General features: G+C 41.4%; 1 protein-coding gene across 1 annotated transcript; it reads left to right on the top strand.

Annotated features, from left to right (window-relative positions):
- MMEL1 (membrane metalloendopeptidase like 1) lies at positions 1-27,798 on the top strand (the record flags this gene model as incomplete). The annotated part of the gene is made up of 23 exons (XM_082009484.1): positions 1-50; positions 188-351; positions 7,943-8,002; positions 8,570-8,731; positions 9,108-9,188; positions 9,359-9,454; positions 10,070-10,188; positions 10,881-10,946; positions 13,269-13,403; positions 14,018-14,107; positions 14,374-14,510; positions 15,010-15,103; positions 15,341-15,469; positions 15,754-15,852; positions 16,489-16,572; positions 16,852-16,955; positions 19,938-19,996; positions 21,960-22,079; positions 23,178-23,311; positions 23,875-23,940; positions 26,187-26,282; positions 27,211-27,287; positions 27,699-27,798. 23 exons carry the CDS (start codon positions 1-3, stop codon positions 27,796-27,798), a joined length of 2,322 nt encoding a protein of 773 aa, XP_081865610.1.

The following is a 27,798-nucleotide window of genomic DNA, read 5'->3' as shown; positions in this document are numbered from 1 at the left end:
ATGGAGAATGAGGTTGGCAAATCTGTGGACAATCAAATGGACAAATACATGTAATAATCTGGAAGTTTTCTTTAGCTATCTTTGCTTTTATTCCGCTTCCTTTTTCTCCCTCATTTATCATGCGTTTATCCCTGCTTTGAGTGACCTGTGCTATTAATTCTTTCTTGTGCTCCCCTCCTCAATTTAGAGTTACAATAATGGGGAAATCAGAAAGTCAAATGGATATTGTGGAAAAATCGACAAAATCTGGAAGGAAATCCTGGAGCTTTACGGCAATCGGTCTGGCAGCCCTGCTGCTCCTCATGACTTGTGTGGTGGTCGCCCTGGTGATCCTGTATGCCAGCAGCAGAGGTAAGTAACTTATGAATAATTCTCTTTTTCCCTCTGCAAACGACATACAAGTCTTATTCCCAGAGCTAAATGAAAACAAAAATACAAGGAGACTGTGAGGTCACTTCTGTGAGGGACTTGGCTATCTGTTCCGAGTTCATGCACAGAGAATTATGTTGGGTTTTATTTCATTTTTAAACTATGTGATTCTATGTGTTTTAATTAATACTATGCATTTTCTTGAATTCAGCATTGTTTTGACAAAGGTAAAAAAACGCTGCACTATTGTAGAGCGGAAGGCATGTGCCTGTGCATCTGTGTGTAAGGCGTGACGTTTCCTTATTTTATAGAAACTTAAGTCAAGATTCATCATTGCCAGGAGTTACAAAGCAACAGCTGCTTAGCAGATCTAAAGCAGAGATTGCTTATTACAAAGTGAAAGCTTTAAAAAAAAAAAGCAGCAGCCAGCATGCAGCTGAGGAAAGGGTGACTTTTTTTTTTAATATTACATCAGGCAATTTGATCTCTAGGTGAGATTTGGTTCAGTGACTTTGATGCAGATATCCTGCCAGGAACCTGACAAAGGGGCACATTACTTTGAGGTGCTTTGACTAAATATGTAAACTGCAGAGCATGCTTTCTCTCAAAGCTAAGTTTTTCCACTAGCACACCAAACACAAGTCCTATTTAAAAATTCTGTGAAGCAGTCAACATGACTGGTAGCAGCACCTGCCTCACATTTGTCATTTCCATGAATGCCTCTTGGATTCAGAGCTTTGCTAAAACGCTAGCGAATAAAACTAAGAAGCATGAATAGCAAAACTGAAGCAAGGCATTGTTGTCTTGTATTGTCTCTGCATACCCTGCCTGCAGTGAAATGCTTTCTTCAGCACTTGTAAGTACAACACTGCACAATTCTGAGTAATAATTCATGAGAAAAGCCTTTTTGTTTACTCCTTTTGCTACCAGCACTTGTTCCAGTGTTAGATGAAATCTGAGTATTTGGTGTTCATAACACTCATCAGAAAGTTGCTTATATTCATTCTATTAGCTCAGGAGACAGGAGGAAAAAAATTCCTCTGAGGTAGGTCCTAGAGTTTCTGTATCAAAACACTGAGCTATGCAAAATATTGTTGCTTGCATGCGTAAAGGGTTTGAAAAGTCTGCTCTACTGCTTGCTTCTTGGGTTCAGGTAAATCAAAATTCAGGTATTAATAATATCTGCCCAAATGTTGGTCTGTCATCCAAATCCATGGGAAGAGCCTGTGCATGTAAAGCAAGTGCTCCCTATTACGTTTTTTTGATGAAAGGCTTATCTGGGAGAAAGCGGTTCCCAAATCTAAATATTTCGCAGGCTTGTATCAGCAATTAAACTTTTGTTGGAAACGTTTCCCAGATTCAGACATTCCTGAGCAAACCGCGAGCGCAAAGTCATTGCGGCGCTGATGTGCTGCTTGTCCTGTGCAGCGTGCAGCTCCTCCCGGCTGTTTTCTCATGCCTTAAAGGAGTGTTTTCGGCACTGACCTGGAGTCGGTTCCTGCCTCTCTCAGTTTACATATAGCGCAAGTTACTATATATAGTTGAACTACTGCAATAGGAGACACCAAGATGTACTCATACTCTAGTATGAGTAGCCACACGCTTTAGGTAATTCACAGGTGGGAATTGAGCAGCAGGAACTTTAGCCTACGCCATCTTTTAGGTGAGTGCCTATATGCACTATTTGGGTCTAAAACCGAGCAAGCAAGAGCTCTTGAGTGCAGCCAGCAAACATTCCTGCAGAACAGGAACGTTTTTGTCTTGAAAAGTTTTGTTCAAATACCGCACTTGGTTCTGTTTTGATGTGACATCTAAGCCCATAGGCAATGCTCTGTCAAAGGCCTGAAGTCTCTCTTAGACTTCAAGTGAAAAGCACGTGTTGCTCAAAGCTGCGTAACATAAATGTAAATCCTACACAGCAACAGGAAGAAAATGTAGCTGAGCAGCATTCTTGTGATAGAACCAAGAATGTTATCCTTGGGATTCTTTTGTTTCTAATTTCACTCAAATGTTAAATTTTGAGATGTGTATGGCACACTAGATTGTTTACCAAGAACAGATTGCAATTCACCACTTCATCTTTGTACATCTTTATCAGATTGACACTACCCAGTGTCTAAAAAAATAATTCTGTTTAACTAATGGAAAATTAAAAGGATGACTTGTCCTGCCTTACATTCCTTCTGGTTTTATATATGAAGATATATAGAGGCTTAGTGGTTCAGGGAGTATATTTCTGTTCTGCTTGAATACAGCTTGCAGAAGAGTATTGTGGTGCATGAAACAGGCCTCTGGTTATAGCAATAATGCTTGTAATACATCTTAATACTGACTGTGATTTTTATCTATATAACCAGATAACAAAACCACCAAAGCTCTTGCAGCGATGCAGTTATATAGTTGTAGAAGCAGGATTTTTGACGTCCAAAGAAGTTTTCATCCCCATAAAACCTTGTCTAAATAAACTAAAAGAAAATACAGTAAGAATAGCAGAGTAATATTTGGGTGATCATAGAAAAGGAAGCAGACAGAACTGAAGTCACTCAATTTTGAATCCAAATACACCATGCTCTCAATCTTTCCATCACACCCACACATACATCTTTGCAGCCTTTTCACAGCTCTTTCTCAGCTATGTTCTACAAATATTTACTAAACTCCAGATCTCATCACTTCTTGGAAAGGTTACAGTCTGAAGAACATTTCAACACTTGTTGTAGCTGACACATCAAGTCACAGTGACTTCTCCAGACAACTTAGTTACAAACAACTTCCATTCTCACCTAATTGCTGGTCCTGACTGCTCAAAAGTCATGTTACTAGTTTAACTGATATTTTAGTCACTTTCTGGCTTCCAAGTTCATATGGTTCCTCACAAGTATGATTTGCAGATTTTTTTTGTGTGTGTGTCTGCATCCCCACAGGTTGTCACTATTCACACCTATTCCACAGGCTGGTACAATGCTTATGCACCTATGCTTTACCCCTTTTAGGCAGGCTACAAAAACAAACACACAACACTTGGACTAAAAAGCACCTTATTCTGGGAGTGGATTTCAAAAAGCCATGTTATGCTCCTGCATTTCCTACGCTATGAACGCGATTAACGTGCACTTGAATAATAGATTCACAAGAACCTGCTGACTAGGGGTAATATCTGAACTCTTCACTGGCACACTAAGAAAAGGTAGTGCCCGAGATCTGGTTTGTCTCCGAGGCTGATGCCCAGTCATTCTTTGACTTCATGAATGTTCATTAATGAGGCATCTATTCAAAGGAGATGGAGAATTTAAAGAAGAGGCAGCTAACCCAAAAGTCATGATGAAATGACATTTGGGTGGCAAGACTTCTCTGTTCTACTCAGATGGAGCTACATGAATGCGAAGACTGGATGTGCAGTAACAGGCCATACAGGGCTGCAGAAGTGGGCAAATACTCAGTTAACCAATTCTCGGATGAAATTCAGTCTCAGACATGCTTGTAGATAGGCTATAGGTAAGAAACCATCAGAGAGGTGGAATAAAAAACACACACTTGTGTTATGGAGTCGGTTTGAAGACACTGACATCTGGTAGAGACAGTCCCCTCAGAGGAAGAAAAGCTAAGTTTGGCAATTGCATTATTGGTTGCAAAGAATTCCCTGTTAAAACAGCAACAGAGGCAGCCTGCTGTGCTGACAGCACTTCTGCAGATGCTCTGTGTGAGAAATAGGTAAGGTGCCGAAAGGTAAAGCTCGCACTTGGCTCCCTGATGACAACTGTGGATCTAATCGTTTCAATGTGTGCCATCCCCAGCCATCTGTGGTCCTCAAACACAGTGGGAAAACACTGAAAGCAAACTTGGTGCTTCAGAGACTGTACAGAATGATTTGCTTCACTTTCGTTGTCTAAAAAGGAGGTTCAATAAGGCTGCGAAAAGCAACTTGCATATTAAAAAACTGTCATTCAAAAGATGACCTGCTGAAGAGGACTACAGTGCTCTACAGTTCTCAGAAGTTACTCTTATCCTGCTGCTGACCAGTAAATGCAATAATGTTGTTCAGTGGCTTCTTGTAAAGTCAAATTAAGATGATAAAATTCCCTACAGTGAATCCAGTGGGATCTGAAGCATGTCCCAGCTCTGCCATTTTTCATAAGAGCAGTTGACCTCTGATGTAGTGTCTGGAATACTTATTTTCCCTCATTTTCTTCCATCTGGAGTAGTCCCACGGCTAAGGTAATTTTATTTATCTCTATTAAAGCTTACCTTCCCTTATCAATTCTCCAATGGTGTTCTATCAGACCAAAAGTGAGGAAAGCCTTCAGTCCACAGAGGGTTTGTTGGTTCTTTTCTACTTTATCAACAGAGCAAGCATACAACCTTCTTAATGAAATACATGCAAGGGGGACACTGCAGAGGTCCTGACTCTTGCGAGCCATGAAGGAACTTAGTATTACACAAAGTAGTTCCAGTGGTGAGATCTTTCTGGCCCATTTCTGTTCTTTTGATATCCCTTTTTGGTAATTTTAAAAGGTATATCCAAGGAAGGGTCTCTCAGAAGAAAGAGGTGGGAAAATGGAGCGATTAATTTTAAGAGAGAAAAAATGTTGTAAGAAGCTAGACCCTAGATGAACTTGGCTGTGGGAGAAGACAAGTGGGAAGTAAGGTTTGATAGAAGCGACAAGTATGGATTTCCCACAAACCCTGATGTGTTTACTTTCTGAGCAGCAGGGGGAACATGGGATTCGGAGCCAAACAATCTGTACCAATTTTATTCTGCTACAAATCACTATCTTCATGCCTTACATTATTGTCAAATATGACCCCTTGTCCTACTTATGATTCTACATTCAAAAACTTCCCATCACATCCATCTAAGTCCTGCTAGATGTTTGTTCTGTTTCAACTTTTAGGCTTTGCGGAACGTTAACCCAAGTTGTCCCTCCCATGTCTGTACTTGCAACAGTCCTTGCATGTCAAAGCAGGAGTGTATGTCATTATAGCTCAACCTCTCAGCAATATTTAACGGGGGAGGAAATATATAAATACCTATATTTATACTGAAAGCTTGGGCAGTTGTTTTTAGCAAAGTAGTTTGAGAAAATGAAGTGCAGAGTTATCTGGCTGAGACTTTAGAAGGTGCATTCTGCATTTGTTTCTAGTTATTTGAAGTTCAAGAGGTGCAGCAGACAGAGCGTCAGTCAAGTGAGCAAAGACCCAACAAATACATTGTGAAGTAAAACAGGGCAGTTGTTGGTCATATCTCATACAGAGTCAGGTTGGCTTAGTTCTTTGTCAGGAATGGTCCTGAGGCATCAAAGAGATAATTGATAGAAAAACAAAGGAGCCACTTTTAGAAGTAAACCGAGAGCCCGTTAACAGACATTCCTAATTATCTGGTTTTGTGGCAGAGTTTCAGAGCCTGAAGTGTGCAACCAAGGTTTCAAAACAGATTTGGCTTCCCTGCTTATACAGCTCAATTACATTTTCACAATCACAAGGGCTTTTTGAATGTGGGGAGTTAGAATCTCGTTGAAAGCAGTTGGGTTCTGGAAAGTGAAGTTAGACATTGTCAGGTTATATTAAAGAGAGAAGCTTTGATTAAAAAAAAAAAAGCTTCATTTGAGTCCTGCCTGGTCCCTGAGAAACAGAGAGAGAAATGCAGTGTACTTGTAGTACAGTTATCCCTTTCTCACCTTGCCCATTACTATTTCTCCTTTATGGAAGACTTCCATATGCCCTTGAACCACTTGTTTCTTTTCCCCAGAAGGATTTTTTTTTTCCCCCTTGGAAACACCCTGGGCTTTTAGGTTTTTTCTTTTTTAAATTATTAGACAGTTTAGGAAACTCCAAAAATTGGGCTTAGCTTCACCCAGTACAAAAAAAAAGTTAAACCCCTCTATGTGAAGCTTCACATTGTTACATGTATTTTGCTCATCCCATGTTCAGATTGCTAGACACTAAACTGTAATAGGGCATGCAGTTATTCTAATGCAGATCTACTCCCACACAGCACAACAGCGCTCGGCTGAACCCAGAATGTGACATTCCCAATCACAGTGGGGGCTTTTTATGTTGCTTCCACTGATGAACTTCAAAGCCTTCTTTTCTTCCCTACTGTTTTATTTCTATCTGAATTACTGTAATCTTGTTTGCTCTCATGTAAAACACTTGTTTTCATTGGAAGGAATTTTTTTAGTAACTTTTCTGCAAACATCCTAGTGTAAGGATCAAAAAAAAGTTTAAAAACATGACTAATCCTGTTGGAAAATAAGGGTATCAAGTTTTTGTTTTCCAGTGTGGAACCAAGTAGTAGTCTATTTAACGTAAGTAAATACTAAGCTAGTCCAGTTTCACAAATGGGAAATTAAAACAGCAAAATTAGTTTTCTTGTGCCCAGGGCCAAGGCTACTCGTCAGGCTGGGGTGCTTAGATAGCTCCCATTCTAGTTCTATAGTGAACAGCACACAAGAGTGACATAACCAGCATGACAAAACACATTCACTTTACTACTCAGCATAAAAAATTATGTGTTCAGGTACAAAGCCTTCAGCGTAAGTCTGCAGCAGAACTTATGGCTCTGAATTCACATCAAGACCCTCTGTAGTCACTGCCATCAAACTCGTAGCAGTACATTTGGTGTGGAGCACCGAGCAATAAGAGCTACAGACTGTTCCAGTTTCTGCTCACCACCCATGCATTAGAAGTGCACAGGCTCCTCGTGGATCTTCTTCACCGGAAGAATTTCACAAACCAGGACTAAGTGGTCAAACACAGAAAATTCATAGCCAAGACTAACACTTTCCAGCTTCTGCTGGAGTGAGCAGACAGACCCATTTCCACATGTAGGGGTACACATCATTTTCTTCTATTTTGGAAGTCACAGCAAAATCTTTCTGCTAAGGTTTCATTGCCAGTGCTCCCTCTCAAATTCCTGGTCACATCACGCCTCCTCTGCGGGCTGCAACCTGCAAGTCATGAAGGACCCCAGAACTCCCAAACATCACCAATTAGGGAGCAACCTCTGTGCTGAACAGCAAGGAGAAACCTTAAAGGGCATATCTGAAGTTTTGACCAAACACAGGTCTGTTACCTGCTCCCCTGCTAAAAGATAATTTATTTTCTTAAATTTGATCTTTGTCACTCAAAACAGCGCGAAAGTAGTAATCCAGCTATGGACTTTTTGCCCCCTGTTTACACCTCTCAGTCACGGTGACTTTGAAGATCGTGAAAGAGCTCAGATGCTCAAAGCATGTTAGTAGATTGTCTACAAAGGGATCTCCTGCATTCAGTATTTGTCAGGATGTGGAGACAGTTAGCAGATAAAAAGCCTGGTCTTAGTCTCCTTCCAGGAGAGTTAAAACTCGCTGTCAAAACCGTTCTAATACTGCGTCCAGTAAATTTGCCTCATAAATCCGCAGATAAGATTTCTTCACAGTTGTCATTCAGTGTCTTTTACCAGCACTAATATTCACTCGCTTGCTCTAAAACTAAACAGGGCTGTCAGGGAGGCTGGGCTGCTGGTGAGCAACGCTCGTAGCAATTTCCTTCCAAAACAACTAATTGATCTGCTTTCTTACTCTTCTTCCTGCAGGCACTCACTACGGCACCAATTCTGGCAACATATGTACCACACCTGGATGCGTAACAGCAGGTAGCGACCAGTCATTCCTACGCATGATTATCTCGGAGGTGACGTTTACACGTCATTAGTTCTGCCAAACCTGAATAAACAACAGCTCAGGCTTTAAGACTGAAGAAGTTGAAAAAGGAAGGAAATTTCCCCTTGGGCTAGATCCACACTGCTGCTACTGTCAAGGGCAGCAAGTACATCTGTCCTCAAATATAGTTGCAGGTGTAAACACTGAGCAACTCCCCTCCATTTCTTACTTCTCCACTGCATACTTTCTTTGTCACAAGAGTATCATTCATAAGGAAGGAGAAGGGCCAGTGTGGCACTCTGCTCTGGGATAATTACCATTCAGAGGCTTCCTCTGTAAAGCAGTACAGTTGCAGCGCAAACGTCCGCTGTCAGATGCTTCTGTGCATTTTTAAGCAGAAAATGGGATCCTTTAAGTCATAATACGTGAGAATGAGCCTTACCCATTATAAGCAGCATAAGCAAGGTGCCTTCTTGCCAAGCAGCTTCTTGACAGTCTTTGGTAGTCCCAGAGATTACTGGGCAGTCTGTGGAATTCAACTCTCTGATTTTGATACCTAGCTGCTAGAATAATTCAGAATATGGACCCAACAGCTGACCCTTGCAAGGATTTCTACCAGTATGCCTGTGGGGGCTGGCTGAATCGGCACGTTATCCCAGACACTAGCTCCAGATACAGCATTTTTGACATTCTGAGAGACGAGCTGGAGATCATCCTAAAAGGTAAGAATGTGGCTACTCCGTCGGTTATGCACTTGTGTTTAGTTACAGAGAACTGAACTTCCAGAGGCATGTTGATTCTGGGTTTTTTCTCTCTAGTCCTTTAATCTCCACATCTCTTACTACACCCATCCTGTTCCCACTAAAAATTAGCCATAGGTGATTTGGTACTAACTTCAAAAGGAGCAGGACAAGCTGTATGCACGTCCTTCTTCCTGACACTTTTTCCATTAATAGCTCCTTTAAAGAGCACTCTAGTTTCACGGTAATTGAAGCCTACAATAACAAGTATTTATCATAGCCCCAAACTCTCAGTGATTAATGAAAAGATCAAAGCTCTCCAGGGCAAAATATCTCACTGCAATGGTTCCTTCCCCAGGTGTGCTGGAGACTTCAGACGAAGGGGACAGAGAAGCATTTCGGAAAGCTAAAATACTTTACAAGTCATGCATGAATGAGAGTGAGTGTCTACTTGTTCCATTGATTCTTTTGTTCAATACCGAATGTGCGAAAGTGCCAATGTACTTCTAAGCAAAAGTCCAGTCAGTATCTATCTAATCTGCATTACTACATTTCTTCATTTTTTTTTTCATATGAGAACAATATTGTATTTGGTTTTTCCTCTCTCAGGTCTTATAGAGCAACGAGATTCATTGCCTCTGCTAGAGGCCTTAACGATGGTTGGAGATTGGCCAGTGGCTTCTGCAGACTGGAATAAGACCAAAGGTACTGCTCTGCCTAAAGAAGTTCAGTAGTGTTAAGTCAGAATTATTTATTGCACTACTGTCATTGAATTAGATCCTCAGTTTTAACTTTTTCTTCAGAAAGAAAAATCAGGGTATCACTCATATTTAGCATGCAGCTATCTGTATAAGTAAGATAGTATAAGTTTAATACCCATATTATAAGATCTCATTCATGAGCAGTGTACATTTTGAGACAGTCAGGAAACCTAAAAGACCAACATGAATAATGAAAACAAAAGCAATATAACCAATATAGCTGTGTTCTAATCCTTGCATATTAATTAGGGTTTGGAGCATAACTGCCTAACTAGGCAAGGTCATGGTGGTTTATATTATGCATAGGCAAATCCACATATAGATCATATATATATATATAAAAAATCATTTACTGATTACTTTATATCACCGAGACAGATAAGGCCAATAAGAACAGTCTTGCAATTTCTGGCCACTATAGGAATGTCCTGTACAAATATTCTCACATCATGTCCAGTCTGGTTCTAAACAATCTCAGCAATAAGCTTGCAAATGATGCAACTTATTCAGTCCTGAAACGTATTGATAAATGGTGTGTATTTTCCCATTTATCTCCCAGAGCCAAACTGGAGCATAGAAGAAAAACTCTCCATAATGAACTCCAGATTTAACAAACGAGTCCTCATTGACATGTTTGTATGGAATGATGACCGGGATTCCAGCAGACACATCATTTATGTAAGAAAAAAATTGCAAGGAATTCATAATGGGTAGTTATTTACACTGCATACAGATTAGCTTTCATAAGTCAGTGGGTATGCACAATACTGGCAAAAAGTATGCAACAGTTCTGTTCCAAGTGGCAGATCTGTCTCAAAGTCATATTGGGAAACATTTTATGTTAGCATAATTTTTTGTTTCACTTAGAGAAACTTAAAAAATCGTCACTAGACCTTTACTGATTTACAGCACTTAAGGGTTGTAAGTTCTTGTGACTTGCAAAATGTATTTATTTTGTGAGGTTTAATATGTAGCAGGAAAGCATGCTTTTAAAACATGTGAATAATATTTCAGAGTTTGTTCATGTATGCTCATGTATGAAGTCTAGCCCTCAAGTCAAGCAACTTCTTCTCTAAGTTGCTTAAATTTATTCTTAGATCTCAATGGTTATGGAAAGATTTTGCTTAATAACCCACGCTAAGTATCCATCCCATCCTTGTCTAGAAATCCAGAGACAAAAGCAGTACCTTCCATCTCACCCCGGTCCCTAGAAAGCTAAAGTTCTTTGATTGTGTGGTGAGAGTGTACTGTTGTTGTTCCAACACGGAAAGGATGGCACATGCAGCATTTCGTGTTGCCTTTCAAGGATACCTTTGGACACCACCAGTTCCTGTTCACCACTAACTAAAGAAATGTATGATTTCCTTCAGATTGACCAGCCAACTTTAGGAATGCCATCCAGGGATTACTACTTCAATGGGGGCAACTATCAAAGAGTGAGTATTCCTTGTAATTTGTTTACTATGTGCTACTAAAACAACTTTATTACTTATCCCTGTGTTTTGGAAAACTCAAATATATGAATCCTTATGTTATGTAACAATCAGAATTCGACTGTGACATTCGTTGCTACTTTTTTTTCCTAATTATGCCAAAACTTTGTAAACTTTACAACAGGACTGAACAACTGCATAAATATCAAGCCCTCCCCCTTCCTCGAGCTGGCCAATTCATACAGATGAGAAGGTTATGGGAAAATAAAATCATCATGTTTTATAGCGTAAAACAGCCTCTAATTTTGAAGGATAGGTTCACATTTTCAGTGCAGGTTATCTTGGCTTCACTTATATCTTCTTCTAAAGCCCCTGATTCTGGCTACTATTTTACAAGGTACTGGAAAGATCGATTAGAGATATGGGAGAAGAATTGTCATACTGGATCAGATTTAAACATACAATATGCCAGAATATGTTTTGTTGAACACCAAAATAGTCAAAGTTTTGCACATGTTCATTCGGGGGGGGGGGGGGGTGTTAAAAAAATTAAAAAGTGTTTTACATGGAGCAGCAAAAACTGTATTAGTGAAAACAGGTACACAGCTAGTAAAAGTCTGCTGTGATTTATTTTCCCGTTTCCCCAAAATTACATGAAAATTTTGAGAGATTATTTTCTATCTGCTTTCACTCTGCCAGTGCTCAGAGCAGAAACGTGAGGGTTTCTGTAAGTACATAGAAAGCTGTTGCAAACACAGCCAGATAATTTACCCATTTCCAAGATTAAGATGTAGTAAAGCAGTGTTTTCTTCTCCTCAATGACATCATACTAACAAAAAGTATTTGCAGCCTAACATCAAACTAATTTTCCTAACACGAATGGAAGGGAATACAGAGAGACAACAATCACATTTTGGACTCTTTTGTCTAGTGGTTGTAAAGGCAGATGAAAACATCAGTGGGACTAGTTTTCTTCTTACTTCAGTGTACTTGACTATATTCTCAAATATATTGTAGTCTAAAATATAGTCTGATTAAGTTTTTGAGATACTTTCCACACCTTCTGGACACCTTTATAAGCCGCCAACTTCTGTTAGTCTGTCTCATGATTCAAAACAACCTCCGCATAGTTGTGTTGGGAACTGCGGATAGCTGCTGGAACTAGGATTCTATTCGGCCAGTTTCACCTATATAGTGGCAGTTACAGTAGAAAAGAGGGGTATTTACATATCGTTGTGTGAGAGTCAGCTTTAGATTGACTTGTAGGAGGTAGAAAATCAGGTACAGTACATAGACGATCCTAAATTAGCAAAAGAAAACCAGTACTGCTTAATACAGTTTTAATTTGAAGCTATAAAGAAGAAGGGCTAAGGCTGTGGTTTTAACCTTAATGAATAAGGAGGAGACACAACCCCTTTTTATTTGCTATTTAACAGCTCACTTCCCACAGACAATGAACCAAACTCTGATGACCCAAACTCCCCCTGTGCTTAGTCCAGCATCTTTTGGCAAAACTCCTACTGAGGCCTGTGGGAGTCTGGCCTGATTAAAGCCTCAGCAGTCAGCCTAAAAACACAAATCAGCATCGTGTAAGTGCCCAGACTCTATTTCACAACAGTTACTGTATTTATCTGGTTTCCAACATCTATGGAGGGAGAAAAGTATGCAAGAAGAGTAGGTAGTATTAAGCTTTCCTGCATCAGCAATCAGTAATCCTGCAGCAGCCAAATATCTTTTCCAAGGTCCATTCTGAGGCATAAATCACAGCCATACCCTCCTATTAGAAATAAAGCAAAGGTATCACTGGGAAACATCTGAGACAGAGCTTTTCTTTCGGACCATAAAAACAGAGTTTAGAAGATTTATGGTATTACTTTCAGAGAACTTGAACTTTCCACGTCTGCCCTGGTATTCTGAATAGTAGGAATCACTATTCCCATAGTGACTCGAAGCACAGAGCTTTCTCTTTGCTCAAGGAGTAATTCTAACTCGGAACACCAGAGAGTCAGATTGCACAGGGAAGCTGAAAGTGTTGCTTTCACTATGTATTTTGAGACTGGCAACTGCACTGTAAGGTATTCCAGGATGAAGTGAGGTCCTAAGTATTGCAGTAGTATCTATTCTAGTAGGAAAAAAAGAGAGATGAGAAAATGGAGTGGGGAGGGTTGCATTGGAGAGAAGGGCAGAGGCTGTGACCCCTGGACCCAACTTTTTCACAGCACACTGTAAAGCTAAAATAACAAAAAGAATGGTTTCCTGAATGAGAAATGATAGACAGCAAACTTTTTCTTCACATGCTACACATGTTCCATTTCTTGTGCGCAGGTGAGAGAAGCTTACCTGCAGTTCATGATCACCATTGCCAAAATGATCCGGGAAGACAAGAATATGTCTAAAGATGATTCCTTTGTCCAAGAGGAAATGGCAAAGGTTATGGAGCTTGAAACAGAGATTGCAAATGTGAGTACAGAAATCGAGAACTTCTCAGGATGTTGTGGGGGCAAGGGGTGAAGGGGAGAGTCTCTCGCTCCTTTGTGCGGTGGTTTTCAACGGAGCAGAAAACGCATGGCCTAGAAGAAAGCAGGGGAAAGAAGACTACTTGTGCCACGAGCAGTCCAGAAACCAGAGCCTCTGTGTGTATAATTATGTCTACTGTAGACACTGCTACTGTGCCTGCTGTTGTCCTAGCTGTATTTATTTCTGGAAGTTTCCTAAAGCAGGATATCCCATCTTCTGCTAAACATACACTATTATAACACCGGGACTAGCTCCCTTGCATCCTTAGAAGTCTACAGCACCCTAAAAATCTCCAAGAACTTAGTCTTCCATTCTAAAGAGGATAGAGGGAACAGCTGGGCTCAGCACATTACTGAAATATTACCAAATGGGGGGGCCGAGTTCCTGTACTGAAACTTAGAAAGCAGCACTGAACACCACTAAATGAGCTTTCTTTTCCAAAATAAGCTCGCTCATTCGCATATTATTTGAGCGTGTATATGTGCAGGTGCATGCATGCAATTTCAGCCATTGACAGTGTCAGTTGATTCTAGTAGTAACTTTGTGAATGTCTTCAGGCAACGACCCCAGCAGAAGAAAGGCATGATGTAACCTTGTTGTACAACAAAATGACCTTAAAAGAGCTACAGGAAAAGTTTGCATTGAACGTAAGTGTTTAATGAGCAGTCTAATACTTTCAGCCTCCTCTTATTACCACAGTAATTGGAAATGGCTTTGTAAATTTATCAGTGATGCAACAAAGAGAGGCATAAAATCATTCCCATTCTTAATCTTGTCTTCAGAGTCTCTTAAACAGCATTTTTCTACTGAACACCGCTACAACTACATTCAATCCCATAGACTGTAGAAAGTCCAGACAGTTACTAAGGCACTTAAAGACCTGGCATTGGTACATGTCTTTCTGTCTGCCTAGGAATTTAACTGGACCTTCTTCATTCAAGGCATCATGTCTTCAGTAAGTGTTCAGGTTGACCCAGAAGAAGAGGTTGTTGTATATGGCATGCCCTATCTGCAAGAACTGAAAGCAATTATGTCCAAGTACTCAGCAAGGTAAAGAAACTGGAGAATATCCAGGACAAAAGTCACAGAAGTGTTGCAGAAATGTACATTGGGCCCACTTGCTAGTTCTGCCAGAGCTTCTCTGAGAAAAGTGACACCACTTCGCTGTAAAATATGGGTAACGTCTTCTACAGTCCTAGGGTCCCAAAGTACTGCACTACTAGGTGTCCCACCCGCTCACATGCTTAGGAAAGGTTAAATGGGAAGAAAAAAAATATCACAGGCTTAGCGCATTACACTGTAGAAGGAAAAGAAAAAATAAGAGAAATCAATCCCTGAACAGACGTGGTAGTAAAGTCCTCAGTCTGGATGCTTCTACAGTTACCCAGCATGTTAAATAAGAACAGTCACCTGTAGATGCTAAAAAACTGATGACTGGCAGCAATCATTTGCTTTCTTACCTCCATTCAAAATTAAGATCCCCCTCTGACTGTCTGCACCAGTGTTGCTTTTTACAGGGGCTTAAACTCAGCTTTGCTTTCCCGCGCAGCACTATCCAGAACTACCTCATTTGGCGACTGGTGATTGATCGAGTCAGCAGCTTGAGTCGGCGTTTCAAGGATGCTCGGGCCAGCTACAGGAAGGTATTTCCTCTCTTCCTAAAGAGACCATAGAGCATAGTACTGGAAGAGAGTCCCACAGTCACCAAATCGAGTCCTTGCCAATACAGTGACCTTACTATGTCACGTAATCCCCAAACAAATCTAAGAACAGCAATCGCAGCAACAGAAACCTTTGTCTTGGGTTAACTTGCTCTTTAGGCAACGATTTAGAAGAGAGGTGCGTAGGCAGAATTAAGCCTGTGGCGTTTTGCATTGCAGGCACTTTATGGGACAACACTGGAAGAAGCCCGCTGGAGGGAGTGTGTGAGCTACGTCAACAACAACATGGAGAACGCAGTGGGAGCAATGTATGTCAGGGAGACATTTGCTGGTGAGAGCAAGAGGATGGTATGTAGTTTACCCTTCATACTATTGTACATCCACGATGTCTACAGTGCCCGTTCCCCTCCATCTGATCTCCCAGCCTTCTTTGTCTGTTAAAGATACCAATCAGCCAAGAGTCAGAAGAGATAAGAACTCATTTATGATGCTCTTAAATGCCAAGTACCATGTTTTAGAGCACAGAATTTGGGGACATCATCTTTCAGCAGTAGGAAGCTTTTCACCCCTCCTTAGCTGTGCCTGGGAAAAATAGCATGTAAATGATTAATTTCCTACTGCCTCTCTTTTAGGTCCAAGATTTAATAGATAAGATCCGTGAAGTGTTCATCGAGACTTTAGATGAGTTACAGTGGATGGATGAGGCATCTAAAGAGAAAGCTCGTGAGAAGGTCAGAGATAACAAGGAACTTCAGTATTCTGTCATTAATATGAAATCTTTGGAATTTTGTAGCATCACTATTCCCAGTTCCTCTACAAATGAGTGGAAAAAACTTCAATGTTCACTATCCTGCTATCCATTATCCTACTAGACTGTCCTTTTCTTTTTAATCCTTTGTTAGCTCACATACATTTTTACTTCCTTTAATGAATCTTGTGAACCAAGGAGAGAAGATGCCACCCAATGCATCAGTTAGAATGACAGCTGAATACAATGCAATCCCCCAAAGAAAACTTTTCAAATTTTTCATTGACTTTAGGACTATCAGCACTGTTCCAAAAGCAAGAAGTTAGAAAAAAACCAAGGCACTAAAGGGTTAAGCCCAATGCTTGTCAGATGGTGCTGTAGGGTCTGCAAGTCTACCATAGTGGCTGGACACCAGGAGATGACGGGAAGACTGTATGTTCCATATTAAAAAAAAAAGTCTTACTAGGCAATAGGGTGCACTTGAACAAGGTCTTTAAATATTTGCATTCTCACAAACAGGTGGATAATAGCAATAAAGAATTTGAACTATTATATATATAATTGAAACAAAAAAAACCCCAACACAATTAAGAAGAAACATTAAACTCTCTTCTTCTAGGCAATGGCAATTAAAGAACAAATTGGCTATCCAGATTATATTTTGGAAGATCCGAATGAAAAACTAGATCAGGAATATGCCAATGTAAGTACGCTGTGCATACCTCAGCAAGTACCTCAATATAAAAGCCTGCACTTATTTCCTTGCCAATTGGAATACACACCTGTGCAACTGTCATTTCCAAGTGTCCGGACAGCATGCCAACTTGACTGTGTTGAACATTTTATAAATAAATGCATGTGAAGAGCTAACTATTAAGCTGTACCTTGCAATCAAAACATTTTTCAGAAGATCCGTTTAGTGGCATGAGGAATTCCTCTTTCCGCACAGCTTACTAATCTACTTGGATATCTGTTTCTTTAGTTAAACCTCAGTGAACACAATTACTTTGAAAACATTCTGGAAAACCTGAGAGCTGGAGCCCAAAAGAGCTTGAAAAAACTTCGAGAGAGAGTTGACCAAGACATGTAAGTTTTCAGGCTGCATGCTAGGGACGCAGTGGTCATCGTGTTTTAAGTCACATGCTGTGGATAGCTGAGAATGCTTATGTCTGAGATCTTGTAAGTTATTTCCTGAAATTAAACAAGTAGTTCATTGCTTCTTGTGGTAGGAATTCATCCAGTTAACTTGATGATGGATTTAGAGACACTCCAAGACGCTTCATATTCAGATATTACATTGAAGCTACCTAACACAAAAGCAGTGACAGATCTTTCTGACAGCTCAGCGAGGAGGAGATGAGATAAGCAGTATCATGGAACTTCTAAAAAGTTTATAACCGGGGGGGGGGCGGAAAAAAAGATTAAAATATTCTGGCCAGAATTCTGTTGGCGATGTGCCCAGGCTTGGGGAAGCTGAACACCAGATCTATTTTATGCCTATTTCCAGCCAGTTATATTTATACTTTACTAGGTGCAGTGTGAAGTATTCTTCAGGAAGTTCCTGCCACGGGTGCAGGCGTGGCTGCACCGTGATCCCTTCTTTGACTCCACGAGCGCGTCCTGAGTAAGTCTCAGGTCTCAGCCTGCATTGCCCTAGCTGTCACCTCACAGTTCTCTCCGGCAAATCCTCAGCTAGCGCTAGTCTTAAAACAACCAAATAGAAGTAGCACGTCCGTAAGTTGTTACTAACAGCGCCAAAGTGAGCAGCTGGCATCACCAACCAGTAAGAAGCATTACCCCACATTGCCAGGACGACCCCTCCAGTCCTTCAAGTGCAGCTGAGTTCCTGCCAAGTCCATGACATGGATACGTCCCAGAGGCCCTGGCTTGCACGTTCAGCAACAAATGCCTTGGAATATGACCTGATTTCCAGAGCTATGAGCTAGCCAATCTGAACTTCTAATAGTCCGGTTAGCTTCCCGAGCTGCACACCTCCAACACAGCTATCTGGCAAAGCTACTGCTGAATACGTTAGTGACAGATACACAGTAATGGAAGGCAGAAGTAAGGGAGCTAATACCAACTTGACATGTTGTTCACTAGTAGCCTTCCAACCTGCGTGATGCTGGAAGAGAATGACTTGAGACAAAGGAAAGTAGATTCCAATAAGATTTCCAAATACCTCTTCAAAAAATTTAAAATAACGCAGAGATATTGATAAGCCAGCAAACAAAGAGTCTCCAAAGGAAAGCATTAGTCGAGTTAATTGTTGCAAAGCCTATTCATTTTTTCTATCCCTCTTCCTGCAAAGTGGTTTTAACTCAAAATGTGAGCACACAATGCAGACAGTAGAAACTTCCAGTGAACTACTGATGAATAATTCACCAAGGGAATTTTCGGATCAGTCGGCTAAGTAACAGTGTTTTTTTCTGCTTCCTCATTTCTTGAGGAATCAATCACGGTGCTTTTCATAGGAAGAATTCTTGCACAGCATTGGTTTTCTTAATCCACAAACTGTGTTATAGACCACCGCTACCTTTTACATGCTGTCTGCAGAGATAGATGGTAGCCCTTTAGTCAAAATTCCCCAATACCTCTGCTCAGTCTAGGTGTGGTTTAAAGCACATTTGTGGGAACATTTTCATGGATTCATGAATTGGGCTTTCTTTGCCTGGTAGTTTCACGATATATGAAATACCAATCATTTGCTCTTTTTCCATGTAATGAACTACAGCTTTATAGTAATGTCTATCCAGCGGCTTGAATGGTTCCCCCAAGGAGACATAAAACCACTTATCACTCCAGATCACTGTTTAATTAAACTGAAGGACAGTATATAATGAATAGTGCTGCTAGTGTTAGCTAATCATTGTAATTAAGAAAAATTAGCCATTGTTCATCATCATAGCCTTCAGTGGGGGCCGGGGGGGAGGCCACAGTTATTACGCGCTACCTGGCCAGCTACAAACATTTCATGTCAGGCACGCCAAGGAGGGGCTTATGGAGCAAGAACGTGTTTTCACAACAGACTGGCCTTCAGAAAACTGTTTTTAAAAATTCTCCAGTACACCCTCAAATTCAGGAACAGATTTGCACTCCCTCTCTGTGCACGTGTTACGCTCAGGTGAGTGGCAGTGTCAGCACAACCCATTTCTACTACTTATTCCTGTTCCCAGGCGGCGGCGAGCAGTCCTCTCTATTCTGTCAGTCCAGAATAACCAACTTTTCAAGAACTGAAAGATACAGACATGTGCTGTATTTCTTAAGTGGGAAATCCAATCCCATTCCAGAGCAACCCACAAGTACTTATGTCACAACAATAGCAGATACAGCAACTAAGGCAGCACAAGATACTAGAAGGACAAGGGATGTGGGAAGAAGAGTGTCTTAGGCTGATGCTGCTGAGTACTTCTCATGATTTCACAGCTTCAGACTGTTACTGCATAGTTCATTAGAGCAGGCTGACTACAAGCATGTCAGAGGCAGAAAGGGAGGAGAAAGCGCAATACAAAGAATAAAAAGTTATCAAGCTCTTGGAGAGAGTTTCCAGAAGTAGCCTACTTAAAAATTACTTCTTAAAGTTAACACTCATCATCTATGAAATACTGGACTCCAAATGCAGACATTTATATATCTGATTGTGATTATCTGGTTTTGATTTTTCAACAGACAAGTCTGGTCCTAACTTCCTTTTACTGCTCAAAATGTCCTCTGAACGCTAATTTTCTTTTGAATGTGAACTATTCATTTCTTCTTAAGCTCAGATAGTGTTAAGATGAGGTGGGAAACAGTTACCACATGCCACCCCAGTGTGACTGTTCAACATTCAAGAGCAAAAGCATTTCTCACTTGAGCTTGGCATCGTTTTGGATGAAAGATGCCCATAAACGAGACACCAGTTATATTCCTGGTATTTGTATTTCTTTACAGCTGTATTCAACAGCACCCTTCTTCCCTAGCTCAATCCTTTCCTTATATGCAGCCTGCGTTTTTTAACAATAATTCAATAAAAAGAATGTCTTAAAAAAGTAAATTGTGACTAACTTTGTGTGCAACATTTATTTTTAGATGGATAATTGGAGCTGCAGTGGTCAACGCATTCTATTCCCCCAATCGGAACCAGATAGGTAGGTTTACAACAATTTTAAACAGCTGCATGGAACAAATTAGTCATTTTTTGCACCACAAGGCTGCCAGTCTGCTATCCAGAGGCAAACTTGCCTGTGCCCTTATGGAAGTACCGGGCAAGGAAGACAGGCTGTTCTTTTCAAGCAGTCGCTTTGTTGATGAATATTCAACTCCCCCCACCCTTGGGAGGCAGAGTTTATATACTCTAACTGGGACAGCCTTATGTTGGAAAGCCTGAGACAGTAACTGCTGCTACAGGAGTGCCAGCTTCAGAGGCCGGAGCACGCTGACAGCGCGTTCTGGGCCGCTCGTACTCGTGTTTCCACGTTCCTGATAACACACGAGCAGCTCCCTTGCTATCTGTACAGATGGTACTGAAATCGTATCGGGAAGAGGCACAACGGGGTAAAGATACCTGCCTCTGCTTACAGAATATCGGATCTGTGAGGTTTTGCAGAGTTGCTAGGCTGACCTTTCTTGTTCTTAGCAGAGAAGAAGAGCTTCAGACTTAAGACGCAGCGAAGCTGTTTGGCTCCCCGAGCTCTGAGCTGGTGCAGGCAGCCAGAAGCGCAGGTTAAGCTTGCAGATGCTGTGCAGTCTTTGCTGACTTCTGAGCCCCCAAAAGAGGAGAGGAACCAAATCATTTTTACTAAGTAGGGCTTACTCAAATTCCCAGACTGCCCAGAAGATCTACTATCCAAGCACAGCCAAACACCATAAGAGGAAAAAACCGTGCCTTTTTTAGACCAGACAGCAACTGTACCCTGCTCATAGGGCAAAGGCCAGAAATGGAAAACAACCCAAGCAACCATCACAAGGGAAAACTTAAGACAACTGCTAAAAGCAGAAACATCCAAAATGCTCATAACATAGCCCTCTAGCCTCATCAGAAAGAGCTGGTTTCTGTTTGTGTCGCTTCCACTTACCTCTGTGCTGCGGGTACAGTGGAAGCTGTGAGCAGTCCTTCAGCCGTAGCAGGGTACACCTTCCACTTGCTAGCACACACCATCTTGGGGCCAACCTCATAGGAAAGCTCAGGCTCCCTGTTTATCCACAGTGGTTTTATGGTGATTGTAATCAGCTGTGAGCCAGCCTGCCAGGCAGGGAACTCCGGTCTTACAGACGACTGGCTCCTCTGCAACTTTGCCCTTATAAATGGAAGTAATTGGTTTAAACAACTTGAAGATGAATATGCAAGCCAAAAATCCAAGGACGGCTACCCACAATAGTGTAGATGTCAGTTAAATCCTGTTTTCTTCCTGTCTCTAGTCTGAGGAAAATAGTTTTCCACACTACTTTCCTGCTTCTGTCTTACTACAGTGTGTCTTACATATTTCTCCCCAAAATTGCATGGCTAAAACCTTCTACATAGTCGAAAAGGCTTTTGTCTCTAAATGAAATATTTGCTATATAATTTCAATATCTCACTTCTTAGAAAGTGTCTTATTGGAATGAATTGCTTGCAGTCTTGATTCCTCTAGAAGGTGGTCTGCAGGAATTACTACTGTGCATGTTTTATGCACCGAGTGGTGTTGGTAATTGGCATATGGTTGCTAACCTTTCTTTAACAAAAATAAAGCAATAGAACATCCATTAGTTCTCCCGTAAAATGGCTCCAAACCAAACTGTACCTATGTCCAAAAGACAGTTAACTAAACATTTTGTTCTTCACTTACTGCAGCATACATTATAGACCAAATCAGGCTAAACTCGAGCTGTAAGTGACGCCTGCTTCTCAAACAAGCAGATACTGTAGTTGCAGATGCACTAAATTAAGCCTGCGTTAACTTGTCATTTGCCATTATCAAGAGAGAACCAATTTCACGTGAGGAGGCGTGATGTTTCTAATCATTTTGTATTTTATGTTCCTTCCCGATACTTAAACCAAGCAAACAATCTGTCTGCAAAGTATGCAAAAATCAAGCTACCTTACAGTATCTCCCTCTCTCTCCCTCTTTGCAGTTTTTCCTGCTGGGATTCTGCAGCCCCCCTTCTTCAGCAAACACCAACCACAAGCCCTGAACTTTGGAGGGATCGGGATGGTTATTGGGCACGAAATTACCCATGGGTTTGATGACAATGGTGAGAAGATAACTGAGAAAATATTGTTCTCTCAGTTGCACTCGTTACACTGTAAGAAATGAGAGTTACACACCGCGGTGACCGAAGTATCCGTGTGCACACGATCACGCACCCGCTGAGTCGCTATCTGGGAGCAATGCGGGCACGCTGTTCACATTCTGTTGAACATTTTGCAGTGACTGTTTCATGAACTAAGCAGGTAACACAAAAAGTAAGCAGATGCTAAAAATAAACTGAGTCAATGACAATTCTTGGGAAAAGCTGTTACATTTACAACATCATCAGATCAGAAAATACAATGCAAGCAGATATGCTGGCTCCTAAAGCAAAATGAAATCCGTGAACTACATTCTCGGGATAGAAGAGCTGTCAGTAGCATCTTGAAATCATGGGAGACTTTTTTTTCCCAGGACAAAAGTTTGAAATAAATTTACTTTATTATCTTTCTGGAACGCTATGTAAAATAGTTTGGGGAAAAAACTCAGCTCCTGATACCATAAGCCAGTAATTTCTTATACGTGGGTTTTCTTCAATGCGCGTTTTTTTTACGTTAATTAAGCTTGTGCAGATTAGACATAAGCACACAATATAGCCTCAGAAATCCAAATCTAGAGCAAATAAAAAGCATGCTCTAGCCAGAGAGCTGAGAACACAAACACCAGAGCTGCAATGCCAGCTTTCTCCTGCTGTGACAAAGTACTTCATTCTCTACGAACCTCAGTTGTGTTGCATGGATGCACAGAATAAGCACCTCAGACACCTCAAAGGTGGTGGCAAGTTTTGTTACCTGCCGTCCACGTAACCCAATCTATCTGAAATAAAACTAGGCCTTAGTGCTAGAATGGAAGTCGGGGCTGCTGAGCGAACAGGAGATCACAGGGTAAGAGAGATGAAAGGACCACAACTGATCTTGTCCGTTCCCTTGTGCCAAAGCAGAATCAACTGTCCCAGGAACATTTCCGCTAAATCTCTGTAGCACAGACCATCTGCGTCGAAGGCGGAAAGAGGGGAGGAAGTGCATTAAAAAGAAACTGGAAGAACGGTTGCTCTAACGTACTCTCACTCAAAACTTCCCTTTTTTCTTGGGTTTTCATGCAGGTAGGAATTTTGATAAAGATGGAAATATGTTTGACTGGTGGAGCAATTTCTCAGCAATGCATTTCAAGGAGCAGTCTCGTTGCATGGTTTATCAGTATGGGAACTACACATGGGAGCTGGCTGGAGGACAAAACGTAAGTAAAAACAACCACTTCCACACCACTGGCTTTTTATCCAGAAAAACAATGAACGTAAATGGAGGATCTCTACAGATGATAAGCGTAAAACCCCAAACGCTACAGGATAATTGTTCTGCAGATAGGATACGAGGGTTGTTTCTTGTAAATCGGGGCTACTAGCGTAGCCTAGAACTCCAGCAGTACCTGTGTGCAGTTGGGTTAACGGTGACCTGGGCCCATGCGCGCTTTTGCTGCCAGGCCCATGAGGTGGTTTTTGCGAGGGGGAGATGTGGTGTTTGCTCCTGTATTTAGCCAGTCCTGCTAGCATGTGCTCTCCCCAGCAGCCCACGTTCTGTTCACGTTCTATTCGTGTATGTTCTCTCAGTCTAGCCTACAGCTTTTACTCTGTTAATTTTTTTTTTCATTCTCGCCTGCCTTTGCCCCAGCACAAAGCCACTGCTTCCTTCTGATCCAGACATGACCGTCTCTCTGTGATGTGTGACTGTGCTTCAGCTTCTGGTTCTTAGGGTTGCTGATGCTACTGACCACAGACTAAATGAATGATGACTCTTTTACAGGTCAGTGGAATAAGCACGTTAGGAGAAAATATTGCAGATAATGGAGGAGTCCGACAGGCTTATAAGGTAACTTTCGAATAGACGGTGAGTGAACTTTACCCCAGGGATTCAGCAATGGGGTTACCTATTCTGTCAGAAAAAAAAATTGAGAATTAACATTTTATCACCGTATTCAAAAACTTAAAGCCTCATTTATACATCTCGAAAGTTATATCCCCGTAGATCTGATCACAGTGTAGGACTGCTGGCATTCTTGCCCCGGGAGAAGACCACCTAATTCTCCCAGCTATACTTTGACGTAATACAATGCTTGACGCTGCGTACTTCTGTCTCAGCTAAACAAGGGCAGTGTTCATAAACAGGCACAGTGCTAGCCTGCAAAAAGGTAAAACACTCTCCATTTTCTAAAGCCCCCAATTCTGAAAATGGCAGCTACAACTTCAAACAGCTTGTCACATGGCAACAGAGCACTAATTTCTTGGCAACGCGCTTTCGTGATTCTATGAAGCAGAGCAACTCCTTTTCCCAAGTTTATTTCTCTCACGCTCTTCATCTTTGATCTCAAAAGTGACACATCAGGTAGGACATGAAAAGAACAGATGGAAATACCATCTCTTTCCCAAGAGGGATCAGATCTTATCTACCAAAATACCTGTCTCTAAAAGCCTAGCTCCTTTTGTCGCTTGCTTTATGTGTTTTATAAGCTTTTTATGCTTAAGCCTGGCTGCTATTTATTTTTCATGCAGCTAGAAAGCAGAATAAAAATGCAAGGATTGATACTCTCAGAACTGCCTGCCTCTTCCCAAGGTAGAAGGTTGCTTCAACCAGTCAGTTCTTTTCAAAACAAGACAAATGCAACTGATCCTTCAGAGCACCACTTCCATGCTGTGGTTGAAAAACTGTGTGGTTCAGCGTGGTTTTATCTGTCACAAACACTAGCGCATATCGCCGTATTTCTCCTGCTCTACCAGGGGAAGTCAGCTTCCAGACTCAGGGAAGTCCGGTATCTTTAATCCTCCAGGTTTACAAACCGTCATTATGAATAGGAACACGGGATTTATCAGCACAAAGGCTCTTTCCATATGGAGCTCAGGTGTGAGCATGGAGTGTTCTTTTCTACCAATAATCCTCACAGACATCATGGTAAAACTTTTTCTCTCCGGTGTTTTGAATATGGCAAGTTAGGGGTGTTTCTAGAAGAACACCCTGCATTTTCAGAAATCTAAACTGATGATTCTCACTCCGAGGGACACCGTTAAAATTAATTACTTTGTTAAAGCGAACATGTTCTTTGTTCTGCAAGCTGCTGCAAATGCGCAAGAGTAGCGTGGTCTGACATAAACTGCCTGCATACAGCGTCCTCTGATGTTCCGTGGTGCTGCATGTGTGTTTACCCTCGGCTCTACCTTCTATGCTTTGCGCGCTCTGGGAGTATCTCAGCAACGAAGAGGATAAGGTAACAGAACACTTGAAATCAACCAGCCTGAGGACACATTAAGTTGTCTCCATTATGCCAATATACCTAAAAAAAGAAAATTGGCCAATTAATGTGTAACAATAACAGGTAATGGATTTAACATTGAGCAAGGTTATTATCTGCTATTTTATGAGCAGTTACCTGAAGAGACAGAAATCATCACCACAGAACCGTGGAGAAGACTTAACACTTCATTCCCAGATACAAATTCCTGTAGAAAAAGTCATGTGAAAGCTGATGATTTTACTTCCAACTGCAGCCCCGGGCATTCCGTCTCTGCAGCATTATTGATTTAACATATATCACCAGCTATACTTCAGCATGATACTAGCAGCCACACTTCGTCACACTTGCTTGCCGAGACACGATGCAAACCAACGGTCCATCGGGGTACCACTGGCATACCTTTCTCTGAAATGGTGTGTGCCACCTTGCTCAGGAAATTCAGAATAGATCTCCAGGTGACTCCGTAAAGAACACGCATAGCTTCCTGCAGTGCAGGTCAACTGGACAACGATAACTACTACTTTAGAACTCCACTTCCATATCAGAGTCCGGTATTTTTTCCCGTTTTCGGTTCAGAGACAACTGTAGGTAACGAGCTGAATGCAAATTGTCTTTGCCTTTCATTTTTTTACTAGTCAACAGCACTTACAATGACAGCTTTTCCATAAAACTAGCTGTACTATTTGTATTAGAAAGATAAAACTACAAAAATACAGAAGGGAAGACATGTTGGGTTCATATACATCGTGACTAACATCTTTCACCCAAAAATAACATTCAAGATACCCCTTGTGCCTGAACTCTGAATCGAGTCTGTGATCATTTCTAGGCCTACTTAAAATGGCTGGAACGGGAAGGGAAGGAGCCAAGGTTGCCTGGACTGAATCTGTCCCACCACCAGCTTTTCTTCCTCAACTTTGCCCAGGTAAGAACGCTTGGATGCAGGCCCTACGTGCTGTGTGAAAGTATAAAGTAGGTTTTCCTGAAGGTTAGAGAGAAAATGGGTCCCAAGCTCCACTTGGACAGCGATTCACCATTGACTGCACTCATCAAAAGGTCCCCAAGCCAGATGTGAAAAAGCTGGTTCAGTGATTAGAGGAAAGGCTTTTCAGTAACTTTTCTGAGGGGACGACTGAAACCTGCTGGAGTGAGGATGCAGAGAAACAAGGCATCTACCAACAAAAAGGCATGTCAGACAACTTACGGGGACAACAACTTTCAAGAGCCTGCCAGCTCATGTAAACATTGGTTCCACGAGCATTTACAAGAAAACTCCTTCTGCGTTCAGTACAGACGGGGTTTCACCCATTGTTGAACATGTGCTAGAGAAAACTAAATGCCTAAGAAATACCAAGCCAGCAGCCCTGAAATAGGAATATATATTCAGATCGCAGATGTTGCTACAGATTCCACTTATTCTCCTCTATACCAGTTTATTACGATGCAGAAACAGTTAAGTTTGCCGAGTTCAATTTCTCCCTTCAGCCTGGATGAGAAACTCCCGTATGTTTACACTCTTAGAGTAGCAAATATTTAAGAGTAGGTCAAATATTTGACAGTAGGCCAACACACTTAGTGTTGTGCCTCAGACTCATCTGTTTGAGGAAAAAAATGGCTGAAATCAAGAGCTAATATATCTATCCCAAAGCATCAGATTTTGATCCAAGAATTTGATCTTTTAAAAAATGACTAGTAAACAGTTGTATCCATTCTGCCTCCTCTGTAAAATGTACTCCAACTGTATGGTAACAAATTGGGATGGCTCTTGGGAGAAAGTTTGGAAAAAAGTGAGAGGGTTCCCAAACTGAATTCCCTTTAATACTGACCACTAATGATGCATCCTCCTTGTCTAGGTTTGGTGTGGTTCCTACAGACCAGAATATGCTAGCCAGTCAATAAAGACAGATGTTCACAGCCCTCTGAAGTACAGGTGGGTTTTACAAACCGATTTACTGAGAACTGCGTTCAACCCATTGCACCAATGCAAAAGGAGAGTGGCTCATTGCTAGCAGCTATATTCTAACAGACAAGAAAAATCTAGGCTAGCTTTCAGAATTCCCCCCAGAGCTTGCAGGACACTGCTGAAGAGTACATTCCTTTAGCTGGCCTGGTCAGTTTGCCAATCTACAGAGAATGGACAAGAACCCACTTGCTATGTGCTCTGTTTCGTCTAGCATTTCATCAGTCATATTAGCTTTATTTTTACAGCCTAAAGTATCCCATATTCTGAGACTGTAATTGGGTTAAGAGACTCTAAGTCACTCTATGGACGTGGCTTTCTGTTTTCCAGAGCAACAATCTCCATGCGCTGTATCCATGTAAGTTCCTTCTCTTTGTTTAGGGTGATGGGATCTTTGCAGAACTTCGACGCGTTCTCAGAGGTGTTCCGCTGTAAAAAAGGCACAGCCATGCATCCTGCAGAGAAGTGCAGAGTGTGGTAA

The sequence above is a fragment of the Phaethon aethereus genome, assembly GCF_964289735.1.
Source record: "Phaethon aethereus genome assembly, chromosome: 21".
NCBI lineage: Eukaryota > Metazoa > Chordata > Aves > Phaethontiformes > Phaethontidae > Phaethon > Phaethon aethereus.
This window is presented reverse-complemented; position numbering and strand designations above follow the sequence as displayed.